Raw genomic sequence first — 15,142 nt, forward strand, 5'->3', positions numbered from 1 at the left:
GGAGCATGGATCAATTGGTCTACCAGGTCAACTGCACTCGATAGATATCTGAGATCAACCAGTCATGACCATGAAAGTCCTTAGATCCCATGCGTATGTTATTCCACTTTGTTTTTCTCGAACCAAATATTCTCGGTTCTCAAAACCGAGAAATTCCTCCAGAAGTTGCTCCAAGAATTCCTCCGGAAAATCCTCCAGGAATTCCTCCGGAAGTTCCTCCAGGAATTCCTCCGGAAGTTCCTCCAGGAATTCCTCCGGAATTTCCTCCGGGAATTCCTCCGCAAGTTCCTCCAGGAATTCCTCCGGAAGCTCATCCGGGAATTCCTCCGGAAGTTCCTCCAGTTCCTCCTCCTTCTGGATTTCAACAGAAATTCCTCCGAAAGTTGTTCCAAGCAGTCCTCCAGCAAGTTGTTCCTGGAATTCCTACTGCAGTTGTTCCAATAATTCCTCCTGGAAAAATCTTCCTTGGAAAATTCTGAAAGAAACAGCGGCATAAGAAAATCATCGGCGGACTACTAAGGACTTGTATGAACATGACTGGTCTTTGTCAGATTTGTATTGAGCGTTGTGACCTGGTAGTCTAATTGATTACATTTTCAAAACAGTTCGGAGAACCTAGAACACCTGGTTTATAAGACCGGTAGTTCTCTACGGACACGAGACCTGGACGATGCTCGTGGAGGACCAACGCGCACTGGGAGTTTTTGAAAGGAAAGTGTTGCGTACCATCTATGGTGGGGTGCAGATGGCGGACGGTACGTGGAGGAGGCGAATGAACCACGAGTTGCATCAGCTGTTGGGAGAACCATCCATCGTTCACACCGCAAAAATCGGAAGACTGCGGTGGGCCGGGCACGTAGCCAGAATGTCGGACAGTAATCCGGTGAAAATGGTTCTCGACAACGATCCAACGGGAACAAGAAGGCGAGGTGCACAGCGGGCAAGGTGGATCGATCAGGTGGAGGACGATTTGCGGACCCTCCGCAGACTGCGTGGTTGGCGAAGTGCAGCCATGGACCGAAGTGAATGGAGAAGTCTTTTATGTGCAGCATAGGCCACTCCGGCCTTAGTCTGATAATAAATAAATAAATTGTAACATGATGTTTTGTGCTCAATATCAAACCGGATGGGGATCTCTACTTTGAACTAGGAACAAATCAATTTTTTTTACAAAAAAACAACACGAAAGTATGTTTGTCCTTAAGTGTCAAAAAAATGGAGTGATTTAATTCAAAAGTGAGTTACAATGCATATTCATACAGTTAATTTAATCTATTTTGAGGCTCAATAACGATTGTTATTGAAATTTTAGCTCGAATTTGTTTTTCTCCATTTTCCAAAAAGGCTGCGAAATTCGGCTGTGGACACCTTTATTTTATTGACGAATAATTTAATATCGTTTTAGTTGTCCCCTAGCTTATTTCAAATGACGTTTTTATACAGTTTTTATAATTATTTAGACCTAATTGATTGAAATAATGAGTTTAATTCATATTTTTGTTCTTTGGGTATGTCTAGTTATTATATTCACTCTTTTTGGAACAAATCGTTGACTGATTTGCTTACAACAAGTTGCATTTGACGGGGAATCCTTCCCCATTATTTCCTAGTGAAAATTGGTCACATCGGACTATGGGATTAAAATTTATGGCTAAAATATAAATTTTTGTAATGTACGAGAAAGGCACTATTACCGCTAGGGTGACTAATCAAGATTAGACTTGACTTATGTGTTTTTTTTTTAATATCCGCCGTAATGCACCGATGGAGGCACCGATGGATGGAGGATTGATCTGATTGTTTAGTGCCTCCTGGCTATTAGAATGAATAAATTATTCCTTTTTTTAATCTGGGTGGTTTCTATTCATGCTTCATTATTTTTAGCTGAGTTTTCAAGGGTGCCCACAACAGAACCACAAAATTGAAACGCCCAAAAAATGTGAAATTTGCAAAATTGTCAATATTTTTTTCAAACCGATAAAATCAAACTATTTGCTCATGAGCATCTCTAGAGTCATAACTCACCAGTATGGTAAAACTAGATTAGATGGGTAAGATTTTCGTAAAAGAATTGTGAAAATCGGTCAAAAAACGCTTGAGAACCAGCTGTTTTAAAATTTAGTTCCCATGATTTTCTGATCACGGTATTTGGCGTGGTAATTGTACCCACAATTTCCAGAATGAATGGATACAAAAAATCGAAAAGCCTTGGGATGAACTTTTGGAATTGGCCACTTTTACGGGTGTTCCGGATTTTCCAGAGGGCTTTCTGATGACCGCTCAATGGATGAAATTGCCAATAAATGACGCATATTTACAAGATAGCTGATACAGTTGGAATCATCAGAGCATACATTCGCAAGTAATTTTATGTTTTCTAGCACGAGGCTCAAAAATTAGATGCCAAATTGAGAATCTCAAACAGTACCTCTTTAGTACAGCTTTCCCGGGGACTAAAGAGTTCAATTTTGAGAAATAGGCACATGGCCTTATTATAGCATACTACAGCTTCCGTTTGGTGCTTAAAGATCGAAAATCGGTTAAAATTTTAGCTCTTGTGATCATGATGAAATCTTTGGTCCAAATGGACCCCAATGCACGATATGTAATTTTCTTGTAATGCTTTTCCTAGATGTCGCTGAAAGCTGATTTTCTCTCAGGGATATAGTCGTAGTTTTCAAAAGTTAGAAACAGTTCACTCCTCACGGTCACTCCTCACGGAATCCAAGTTTGAAAGTGTTTGCGTTTTCGGGGGCACACCACTCGATACGGAAGCAACACAAAACTGTCATTTTTACTTTTTCACGCATGCTGCAACGCAGCAAAGCCAAATCAACAAAAATGACAGTTGTGCGCCGCCTCCGTATCGAGTGGTGTGCCCCCGAAAACGCGAGCACTTTGAAACTTGGATTCCGTGAGGAGTGACCAAATATCACTTTAGGAAAATAGATTCCACTATTTCCATCAATTGCGTCCTAAAATGAAGAATCGATATTTTCTTTCAGAGAACGATAAAGTTAATCATCCTGAACACGTCAGTTTTTCTTCTGACTTAAAAGTCGAAAGGAACATTGTTTACTTTAAAGTTTAAAATCGATGGAAACTGCTTACTCGACATTTCAAGCTCTATCTAGAATAAGGGCGAATGTCGCAAGAGAGGATTCTCTTCGTCGACTTCCCCTCTTTTTAATAAAAGTGACAAGCAGCGGATTTTTTTGTGGTTTATCACTTCAGCACGATAGAAAACTTGATTTATGGTCTTGTTTGACGTTTGGAATAATATGATTCAAACTAGGGATCCTATAATGAGAGATATGCAAATACTTTTCCAGACGATTTAGCGACGCTGTTACTTTTGTTACCAAACACTTCCAGCACTTGCCGCAGCGCAAAATATTGAAGCTTGTATATGACTTTGCATTTGATAACAATTTGGAATATCCCATAAAAAATCCTCCCGACTTTCCCCTCGACTAAATCGGTTCACGTCGGTACGATCGACCTATGCAGGACCCGACGAATTTATAGATTGTTTCACCGAGCCTTATGGGACTTTTACAGGGTAGGCAGCCGACGCGACGCCAAACGAAATCGGTAGACCAACATCGATAAAATCGAATGAATGATAGGTCAATTTCGTATTGAATGATGTGTGATGAAACCAGAGGAAATAGAATGATTAATCTAGTTATTAAAAATTATTATTGAGCAAATCAGATCTAATCTATAGATTGATCGGTGTGGAAAATATTGAAATCAGACGAAATTGGATGTTTAATCGATTTATTAAATTTCTTTATGTAGCAGATTAGACTAAATCTACAGATTGATCGATGGGTAAAATAATAAAATTAGACGAAGTAGGGCGTTTAATCGATTCATTGAATTTTATTAGGAAGCAGTTCAGACTAAATCTATTGATTAATTGATGAGCAAAATAATGAAATCAGACCAAATAGGGTGTTAAATCGGTTTATTAAATGTTATCATTGAGTGGATCTGACTAAATCTATAGATTGATCGGTGTGCAAAACAATGCAATCCGATCAAATAGGGTGTTTAATCGGGTGGCATGGGCGATTATTTGAGGAATGCCCATACTTCCGTAGATATTGGTGGGAACAGGGCCTGGTGCACAAACACTTTGTTATCCTTTGGAATCGTCTCAAACTGCATAATTCTGCAAGCAAAGAAAATACTGAATCTTTCAAGAAAGTGATTACTGTTCGGTTCTCAGACTGGCCTAAGATAGTTCAACACCTCGAGAATTTAGTACGCCCCCATGTATCAATTTGATTGACAGCACAGAATACCAACCATTTAACCACGTTTAAAATACATGGGATCAAAGTCCGACGGAAAATTTTACTAATATGTATGATGCTACTTTTATGAACTCGCAATCTTCATTCTATTTTGTGACAATTTGGAAAATAATCTTTAGTATTCTCTTTTCAGATAGTTGGATGTATTTTCTAGAGTGAGATGCACGAAATGATGGTACGGATAATCAAACATCCCAACCTCCCGTTACAGGGAAAATTGTCATACTTTTCAGTTCTAAACTGTGACTGATCATCCGAAGCCTCAAACCAGGGAAAAAATTTCCTCCGGATGTTTCTCTCCTTGTATTTTTATTAAAACTAAACTAGAGTGTCTGAAAATCATTTCCAAACTTTATAGAATTTCCTCTGGGATCCAGTAATCTACACAACTGTTAAAATCTCACTAAATTGGAAAACTTACCTTGATTAACTGTTTATCACATAGAATTAGTCTTCCGACGTGTTCTGGGATGTGCCTCGTACTGTAAAAACTCACATATAATTCGCATTTAATTAATTAAATATCAAATACTCACTTGCTTCAATTTATATTTATAAACACAGGGACCCGATTTCGTCTGCATATTAATCAGGCAATCAAAATAAGCAACAAATATGCAATCAATCGATTATTTTACCGATGAAATCGGCAACAATTTAATTGTTCAACAAATCTGGCGACGAAATTAAGTAGTCTACGACATTCGACTTCGTCGGTATGAAAATAGGTCGATTTGGTGGTCACCCGATTTCGTCGGGTGATCGCAAAATTTCGGAGCTGTCAATTTTTTTATGGGGATGTTTGTCTGTCCACTAACAGTGTTTAAATAAGAATTATCACTAAAATAAAAGTGCAATACAAATAGGCGAAACACGATACATAAACTAGATTACCCATACTCGCGAAAGTAAAACAAACTGTTTATTCTATGAAACTTTTCTTAAAATCTATCTCAATACCTTTCAACCTCGTCTCAATCTGCAACAATAACAACGTTCATTTGGCTCACGTTTTGACAGTTCTCAATGCTCGATTGGCTTACAATGGCCGCTTTCGCATATCTCTCATTATAGGATCCCTAATTCAAACACACTAGCAAAACACATTTATCTCAACTTTTGACAGTAAATATATGGGCCTGACGTTTTGGGCTGATGGTTCATCTGTTTCTGATATGTTGCCTTTTCAGCAACAGCCGTTGCTCATCCCAAAGCATGTCTTGAAAAGTCTCAAGCACAAAAATATTATTTCTACTGACTTATTCTATTATCCTAATTTATAAAACATCGATTCATGTATCCTCGACCGATGCACCATCGTTGGAACCACAAACGATGTAGGGCTTCAGGACTCAATTTACATCTATTTGCCTTCATATTAATGCATTTGCCTTCATTCGATAGGTGTGTAAAATCAAGCAAAAATGAAATTCGTACCTTATTATTTTATTTATTCAGACTAAGGCCGAAGTGGCCTGTGCGGTATATAAGAGTCTCCTCCATTCGGCTCGGTCCATGGCTACACGTCGCCAACCACGCAGTCTACGGAGGGTCCGCAAGTCATCTTCCACCTGATCGATCCACCTTGCCCGCTGCGCACCTCGCCTTCTTGTGCCCGTCGGATCGTTGTCGAGAACCATTTTCACCGGGTTACTGTCCGACATTCTGGCTACGTGCCCGGCCCATCGCAGTCGTCAGATTTTCGCGGTGTGAACGATGGATGGTTCTCCCAACAGCTGATGCAATTCGTGGTTCATTCGCCTCCTCCACGTACCGTCCGCCATCTGCACCCCACCATAGATGGTACGCAGCACTTTCCTTTCGAAAACTCCAAGTGCGCGTTGGTCCTCCACGAGCATCGTCCAGGTCTCGTGTCCGTAGAGGACTACCGGTCTAATGAGCGTTTTGTAGATTGTCAGTTTGGTACGGCGGCGAACTCTATTCGATCGGAGCGTCTTGCGGAGTCCAAAGTACGTACGATTTCCAGCCACTATGCGTCTCCGAATTTCTCTGCTGGTGTCATTTTCGGCAGTCACCAGTGAGCCCAAGTACACAAATTCTTCTACCACCTCGATTTCGTCACCACCGATGCAAACTCGCGGTGGGTGGCTCACATTGTCTTCTCTTGAACCTCTTCCTATCATGTACTTCGTCTTCGACGTGTTGATGACTAGTCCGATCCGCTTAGCTTCCCTCTTCAGTCTGATGTAGGCTTCCTCCATCTTCTCAAAGTTACGTGCCATAATATCTATGTCGTCGGCGAAACCAAATAGCTGGACGGACTTATTGAAAATTGTACCACTCGTGTTAATCCCTGCTCTTCGTATTACCCCTTCCAAAGCGATGTTGAATAGCAAACACGAAAGACCATCACCTTGCCGTAACCCTCTGCGGGTTTCGAAGGGACTCGAGAATGCCCCTGAAACTCGAACTACGCACATCACCCGATCCATCGTCGCCTTGATCAACCGTATCAGTTTATCCGGAAAACCGTGTTCGTGCATTAGCTGCCATAGCTGGTCCCGATCGATTGTATCATATGCGGCTTTGAAGTCGATGAATAGATGATGTGTGGGCACGTTGTATTCGCGGCATTTCTGCAGTACTTGGCGAATGGCGAACACCTGGTCCGTGGTGGAGCGTTCGCCCATAAAACCCGCCTGGTACTGCCCCACGAACTCCCTTGCAGTTGGTGCTAGTCGACGGCATAAAATTTGGGAGAGTACCTTGTAGGCGGCGTTCAGCAATGTGATTGCGCGGTAGTTGCTACAATCCAGCTTATCGCCCTTTTGTAGATGGGACACGACACCTTCCATCCACTCCTGCGGCAAAACTTCCTCCTCCCAAATCTTGGTAATGACCCAGTGCAGCGCTCTAGCCAGTGCCTCACCACCGTGTTTAAATAGCTCTCCTGGTAGTTGGTCAACCCCAGGGGATTTGTTGTTCTTCAACCGGCCAATCTCCTCCTGGATTTCCTGGAGATCCGGAGCCGGGAAGATTATGTCCTGCGCGCGTTCTCCCAGGTCCATCACCATACCGCCATCTTCGTCTGCCACATCGCCATTCAGGTGTTCTTCGTAGTGCTGCCGCCACCTTTGGATCACCTCACGCTCGTTCGTAAGAAGGTTCCCGTTTATGTCCTTACACATATCAGGCTGTGAAATTCGTACCTACGTAAACAAATAAAGGAAGACACGAAAGAGTTAATCTTAAATTTATTGACATGTTGCTTCGTTCCCATGACAAACCGTGCACTTCAAATTGTTCAACCGCAGGGAACCGCCAAATCTTACCAATTTATCCAAGCACGACAAATCTCGCATTCTCAAGTGGTTTGCATCTCGCCGTACCGGCTGTTTATAGTTTAAATGTTATCATAACATAATTAGTAAAACATGGCCTGCCCACACTAAGCAGTACCCACTTGATCATGGATAGAGATAGGTGGTGACTGCGGCAACGACGACGACAACGCAACCGGCGCGGCGTGACCGCTCTGTGCCATATCCACAGTGTTTGTAGGTCGAGAGCGGCACGTTCTTTGTGCCGGCTGATTATGTCGTGCGATTTCCAAGAAGAAACCACTTGACATTATTGGACAATGCAATCAAAAGCAGCTAGAAAAAAATGTAGCTTGCTGCCCTAATTGATTTTGTTGGTTTTTGGACTGTCGTGATATTCATGAATGCTTCTCATGCGACCGTGCTGTGTGGCCTTCAAATTCCAACATTATTTTCCCAGCATAAATATTATTTTTAAGTGTTTTTTTTTAAACTGAGCCTAATGGTCATTTGTGAAATTTATTAAGTAAACATTCAAGTACCCGAAAAGTATTCGAGTTGTGTTGGAATTAATTAATCTATCTCGCGATGTTACTCTTTGATTATTCATTTCTGAGTCATGACATTATTCAGTCTGCGAAGATGAAAGTAGCCTCAGATCAAGTTGTATCAAATGATTCCCCGATCAGGTTCACACATAGCTGACGAAGCTCAAGCAAAAGTGTTAACTCACTCCCCATATCGCCTTCCTTATTCATCCTAAAGCAATATAAAATCTCTTTGACTTGAAATCAAATCACCACTCGTAGTAATTCCCGGTATTTGTCGGGACCATGTTCACAACTGCTCACTTGCCCAGGATTCTATTCCTTTAATAGATGCACACAGAGGTGGTACATTATTTACCAGCTGCTGCAATACTAGATCAGTAGTTTTCAGGTCAAAGCCATTACTGATTCCAAATGGTGCAAACATGGTTCTCCTTCCTCACGATCAGCTCCCCTTCCGAGTTCCTATTCCGAAGATCGAATGTTTCACGTCTTGCACGCTTCAACTAGTCCGCCCCCAGGTCTCATCATGATAGGAAACTGATAATTTTGACCATAGCGTAGATGCAGCGGGCCTGCTGCATGTGGACATTCCCAGCAAAGGAGGACGCAAACCTTAGCCGAGAGGACGGAGTAAAGACGACGACGACGATGATGATGATGACGATGTCGTACAGCCACCGACCACTACTGGTTCTCCTATTTCTGCTATCAGACCCAACCCCATTTTGGAGCAGCGCATCTTATAGCCTGCCGGCTGTAGAGCAAAAGCTACATAATGTTCACAATGTTACGAAAGGAAAATATGTTATACGAGAGGGCAACTTGAAGATGTACATCCGAGAGCGGCGGTCGTCGTTGTGCGGATGAAAATAGGAAATGTTCTGCTCATTGCGACAACTTAATTTCGTACCCGTTGATACGCCACACCAGGCAGGGGTTCCTGAAGCTGGTTGGGAAGCCAGAATAAGAAAAACGTGGCTTTGCGAAGTGAAAGTTGATTTTGCACATTATTAAGTTTTTTGGTGAATTTTTGTTTCTACATACATTAAATTAGCAACATAGCCAATGAACACATTTGACAAACTTTACAGATTTTTTTTATTAAAACGAATATGTTGTTGGCCGACAAGACCAGAAAAAAAAACTCGAACTCATCAGGAATTGAAAATGTGGTTCCATTTCGTCCTCTACCTCTTACCCAGCATCTTCTATCCCTAGCTCCTCGTGGAACCGGCCGGAGTATGAGCAACCTGCCGTGTGGACTGCATAATATTCGAGAGAACTACCTCATCGCCGAACGGAAGGGCTGTTGGCTTAATCCCACCGCAGTTCACAAGATGTCATGACCAGACGAGGAAATATCGTGATCAGAGTCTCTTAATTCTCGTGAATACATGATTGAGACAGTATGTAAAGAAATGGATTATTATCGAAGTTTCATGTACCTCTGATTTTTTTTTTCACATAAAGTTAGGCAAGGTCATTAGAAATGAGGTACGGGGTGTTTTAAAATATTTCACCGGCGATTTTTTGAAAAAGGTGATTTTTATTGTTTTCTTCTCTAATATACCGACATATCGTACAAAAAGTCAATTGATAACCCAACAAAGGATCAATCATTGTAATTTACCCCTCAAAATTGATTATATACACATTTGTAGCCTTTTTGCCTTTCTCGTATCTATATAGATATCCTATCTTGACACGGGAATAAAATTTTGAAAAATATTTTTAAAGTTCAAGCGTTTCTAAAGTATTTTTAGTGTTATTTTTTATGTTTTGAAATCTTTGCTGAAACATTATTCTATCTCTGGCATCTATATTATTCTCTGATGAATATTGTTTTTGCATTTCTATCTTCTGACATTTTTACTAGATGACCTGCCCACTGAAGTGCGCCGTATTTTATGAGATTCAGAATGTTCACTCCTTTGATGATGGATTTTGCTTGTAATTCATGCGTATGAGCCACATGTATTTTTTGGCCTCTCATCGAGTATTGTACGCAGCCTCTTCCGCTAGAAAAATCTGAAAGTATCCTAGGCTGCTTTTAACGTTTCATGTCCGTAATTGTCCACCCGAAGAATTGAGGAATTATGAAAAGCGAATGAATTTCGTTTCCATCTGAGTTCTTTTTCTTTACTGGTATTGTACGAGACCTAACTTAGACCTAAAACTGGTTATGTACGCCGAAGGTAACCCTGTTTAAAGCAGACAATCTTCATATAGGAAACGTCATTGCCAGTGTTTACAGCATTGTTAGTGTGTGTCAGTGTTTGTCAGCATTTCAAAGGTAAATTTTGTTTATACATCTTCAAACATATCCCCTTTACTTTCTTAGCAAAAACAACACTAAGCTTATCTCTGTCTCTGCATGTAATTATGTCCTTCATCTTGGCAGAGCTTATGCATATGCTCCTAGGTTTTGCAGATGAAATTAAGCTCCTTAAGAAACAATCGCAAGAGTAGTGGTGGAGACTTTTGTCTAACTGAAGATTGAGATAGTGAGAAAGCACATATCTATTCACACTACCAGTATGAAGTACATTGCTACGGATAGAAATAGAAATAAGAAGATGTACAGGAGATGATTGGAGGCGTTGAAGAAATAGTTCACATTGGAATGCTTGTGAAATGGGATAATGATCCCTAGTAACATCGTTGTACTTATGTATAATGGTTTCATAGCACACCTGAAAAGTAATTCGCTATCTTCAAAAACATTATAAAATCATAATTATTACTTGGGTGCAAAAACGGTTTTTACAGCTTACCAGATTACTGCTCATAAAAGTATGAATGATCCAAAAAAATATGGAATCAATCAAATGTGAGACAGTTGTGCTTGTAGCAACAATATAGCTTCCGTAACATGCAACCGGAAATGGAATTTGCTGTGTATAACTCCATCCAATAGCCTGTTTCGGACATGAAGCGTGGTAGTTATAAGAAGCTGGCCAGTAAGGTTTTGGGGGTTTCAAGCAAAATGTGCTGCGAACAATATTCAGTAAGGTTATTGTACATGGTATGTACCCCACAAATGATGAAATATAGATGTATATAGAGGAAAATATGAACCCTTTAAAATATGGCAGACTGACAATGGGCTGGTCTCATAGTGCGAATGTCGGAAAAAAGAAATGTGAATAAAACATTCAATAGAGAACCATATTGGGCTGGAAAAAGATGATAATTGCTAAAAAGATGAAAAACGCAAAAAATAATAATAAAAACATAGTTTAGGAAGGCTTGAATTACAGAAATTGATATTTTTTTCAAATATTTGGATCTATTTCAAGATAGGTTTTCTACACTAAAAAGTCTACAAATGTGTACATTCTCAATTTTGAGGATTAATTACAATGATTGATCCTTTGTTGGGTTATCAATTGACTTTTTGTACGATATGTTGGTATATTAGAGAAGAAAACAATAAAAATCACTTTTTTTCAAAAAATCACCGGTGAAATATTTTAAAACACCCCGTACCTCATTTCTAATGACCTTGCCTAACTTTCTGTGAAAAAAAATCAGAGGTACATGAAACTTCGATAATAATCCATTTTTTCACACCGTGTGCCATGAGCTACACAAGCTCACGTAGCATCGAATCGGTGCGACGAGAGAAGCTAGTGCGCGCAAAAATAACTGAGTGAGCGTGTCTCAAGTACGTCTCATGAGACTCATCTCATGCACTAGGAATACATAGATGGCGTTACTTAGAAGACGATATTATTGAATGAAAATTTCCCGCCCAAGTTGTTTTACGCACCTTCGCTGTTGTTTGCAAAGGTTTGCCATGGCAAACAGCGCATGAGCTGATCGCATTGAGATGTCTCAATGCGACTCATCAATGTTAATATGAGGTACACAAGCTTCGTGAGACTCGCGTACGCTAAATTTTATGTGTGCGTAAAAATCTTTGCTCAGTCTCATCCTTTTTTGTACGCGTGCATGATGTCTGATCGTGATCAGCTCAACTTATCCACCTAGAGCATGAATATATCGCGTAGAAGGATCTGAAACAAATCAGCGTTATCAACTACACTGTTGTTGACTGGGAGCGCGACAGGAGTGTGCACCGGGATGTCACACAGTGCACAAATTGTTTCAATTTTGAGCACGGCACCAGGAATTGTCATATGACCCCTCGCTGCAACAAATCACGTCCGGAGACGATCCAGCCTCGGGCTGAAAGTCTCCTTAATAAAGACACAAAAAAAAAAAAAAAAACAAATCACGTAACCGACCAATGCGACAAGATGAAGGTGGCCGATCTCTAATGCGCTGAGTGCGGCGACCTAAATCGGGCCACCACCAAGAGCTGACCAAACCGGGCAGCGTTCCTGGAAATTCGGAAGAAAGCTTCCACCAGGACCCTGCCGAAGAACCGCCTTCCTGCGCGCAACGAGGGAAACAGGGAAGGGTCGTTTGGCCGAAAGCCATTTGGCCACTAGTTCGAACAACTCATTCGGCTGAAACCCACCTGGCCGAAAGTCATTTGGCCGAAAGGGTCATTTGGCCAAAAGGGTCATTTGGTAGAAAGGGTCGTTTGGCTGAAAGGGTCATTTGGATGAAAAGGTCATTTGGCCTAAAGGGTCATTAGTCCGAAAGGGTCATTTGGCCGAAAGAGTCGTTTGGCTGAAAGGGTCATAAGGAGAAAGGGTAATTAGGCTGAAAGGGTCGTTTGCCGAAAGAGTCGCTTAGCTGAAAGGGTCATTTGGTCGAAAGGGTCGTTTGGCAGAAATTCATTTGGCTGAATAGAACATTTGGCCGAATAGGTCATTTGAGAATTGGAACGTCTCTCTTCTTGCTTCTAATTTCTCATTTTTCAAATGACCTATTCGGCCAAATGATCAATTCAGCCTAATGACCTATTCGGCTAAATGTCCTATTCGGCCAAATGGCCCTTTTGGCCTAATGACCCTCTCGGCCAAACGACACTTTCGGCCAAACGACTCTTTCGGCCAAATGAGCCTTTCGGCTAAATGACTATTTGGGCCAAACGACCCTTTGGACGAATAACTTTCGGCCTTATGGTCTGTTCAGCCAAATGGTATATTCGTCCTAGTGGCATTCGACCGAATAGGTGTCGGCCAAATGACTCTTCCCCCTGCTGCGTCGGTTCAAGCTCCAGCACCACCTGCTCCATCTACGTACCAGCAAATGGGCCCGCATACCTCTTCCTGATTTCCGTCTGCAGCCGAAGAACAAAACTATCGCTCCATTCTACACAAACTAGTTGACAATACCCAAGCCCGAATAGTGGACCTTGGAAATAATGATTTCTCAAATAAAATCTGTGCTCTCACAGACTGTGCTATATCGTTTTGGAAATTTACCGAAATTCTAAAATCCAAGCCTCTACCCATTCCACAAATCTTTGATAGAACATCGTCAGACAACAACGAGCATGCAATCAACATTCTTATGACTTTCAATGATTTCTTAGAGCTGGCAAATTGACGGCCTATATCAAATTGTTGAAAAACATGACGATTACACCATCTTCTATACCGCATACGAAGAGTTATTTAAGATCTTCTGCCGACGTCTATAACCAATAGTGAATGAGTTCGTGGGAAGTTATCAAGGCTTCGTTGACGGCCGCTCGACAACGGACCAGATCTTTACTGTACGGAAATCCCTAAAAAAAATCCGTTGCTTAGCTAGATAGTGCTATCGCTTGGCTTGATGGTGCTTGCGGTGCAAACAATAAACGTTCAGCACGTGCGCGGTACTGGACTGGAATGCTCCTACAAGCTCGCTTGTGTTGTGTACCACGAGCGTGCTTTTTTGGGTTTGTGCTGTACAAAATACAACAGCGCGCGTACCCGAATACGTACACTCGAAGGATTTTCTCTAGGCTCGTGCTTTACTTTATGACAATAATGTAATCAATTTTAGGTGAGCTGCTGGGCTGAAGTTCTTCAAAAAAAGATCCACGGTTCATTAGCTCAATGTAAAGAATCGAATCTTCCGAACAGCTCCTGAGCAGAGAACCCATCTCTAATAGGTAATGATTCGACGTTCAGCAGGTAGAAAATATTGGATATAATCTAGTCAGCCAGAAATCAATTAAGAATTGTACAATATCTCTCTCTCGATATCTCTCCCGATGTCGATGGTTTTCTTGGTTCCTTCAATATTTGAGGTTTCTACATCTCGATATCTCTCTATCTCGATGGGTTCTGGTCATATTTTGTTCAGGATTCTCTCTTCATATGACGATATATTCACCGTCTTTGAACAAAAACAAACAAATCAAAAACAAGAGATGACATTTGCTTGGTTGTCGTTTTTTTTATAGCAACAAGCTTTTCCGATCTGCACTCTACAGTCACTTCTCCACATCCCAATATTGAAGAGGGCATTGAGATATTGGAGAGATCGGGAGAGATCGAAAAATGAAGGAAAACTGAAAGGTGTACTAGATCGAAAAAAGCTCGTTGCTACGAAAAACGGCAACAAAACAAATGTTATTTCTTGTTTTTGATGAGTTTGTTATTTTCCAATGTGATCTAGTAGTCCTGAAATTAAAATAGGGACATAGGGAGAGAGAGTCCTGAATAAAATATAACCAGAACACATCGAGATAGAGATATATCTAGCTAGGAAGATTATCGACATTTAGAAAATGAAAAAGTATGTAGGGGGAATGACTGGTTATGCTCAAATTTGCCCTAAACATTCTTTCCATATCAAAAAATATTGTGGTCAAATTTCATAAAATTCGGTCGACAAAAACCCCCCTGACAATAATAGAACAAAACCTGCCAAAGTCGTCTTTTCCCCTATGTAAATATATTGAAAAAACAATCGACTTAGGGAGAGACATCGAGATGTTGACCGTAGTACTGTATAACCGCTTTTTATGCACGCTCCCCTCTTTATATGTTCCAAATTCAAAATAACGCTTCCTTTTTTACGCCTTACAGGAGCGTAAAAAAAGTTTCAAGCATTAATATGAGGCAAAGTTGTGTGA

General features: G+C 40.9%; 1 protein-coding gene and 1 long non-coding RNA gene across 2 annotated transcripts; both read right to left on the minus strand.

Moving 5' to 3' along the window:
* Positions 1–3,968: 3,968 nt before the first annotated feature.
* On the minus strand, positions 3,969–4,936 carry LOC134224337 (uncharacterized). Its single transcript, XR_009982914.1, has 3 exons — positions 4,862–4,936; positions 4,747–4,807; positions 3,969–4,180 (listed from the first exon to the last, which is right to left on the minus strand). It is a non-coding gene; the product is annotated as an uncharacterized LOC134224337 (long non-coding RNA).
* Positions 4,937–5,576: 640 nt separating this feature from the next.
* On the minus strand, positions 5,577–7,740 carry LOC134222339 (uncharacterized). The gene is made up of 3 exons (XM_062701500.1): positions 7,619–7,740; positions 7,133–7,495; positions 5,577–5,597 (listed from the first exon to the last, which is right to left on the minus strand). The coding sequence occupies exons 1-3, from the start codon at positions 7,646–7,648 to the stop codon at positions 5,577–5,579; spliced, it is 414 nt and encodes a 137-aa protein (XP_062557484.1). The 5' UTR covers positions 7,649–7,740.
* Positions 7,741–15,142: the final 7,402 nt, after the last annotated feature.

Source organism: Armigeres subalbatus, chromosome 3, assembly GCF_024139115.2.
Source record: "Armigeres subalbatus isolate Guangzhou_Male chromosome 3, GZ_Asu_2, whole genome shotgun sequence".
NCBI classification, from domain to species: Eukaryota; Metazoa; Arthropoda; class Insecta; order Diptera; family Culicidae; genus Armigeres; species Armigeres subalbatus.

Coding starts and splice junctions, on each gene's coding strand:
- LOC134222339 (XM_062701500.1), bottom strand. CDS start 7,648: ATGCGAGATTTGTCGTGCTTGGATAAATTG. Junction 7,496..7,618: donor TGTCGTGCTTGGATAAATTG/GTAAGATTTGGC, acceptor TTGTTTACGTAG/GTACGAATTTCACAGCCTGA. Junction 5,598..7,132: donor CGCAGGAGTGGATGGAAGGT/GTCGTGTCCCAT, acceptor TTTATAAATTAG/GATAATAGAATAAGTCAGTA.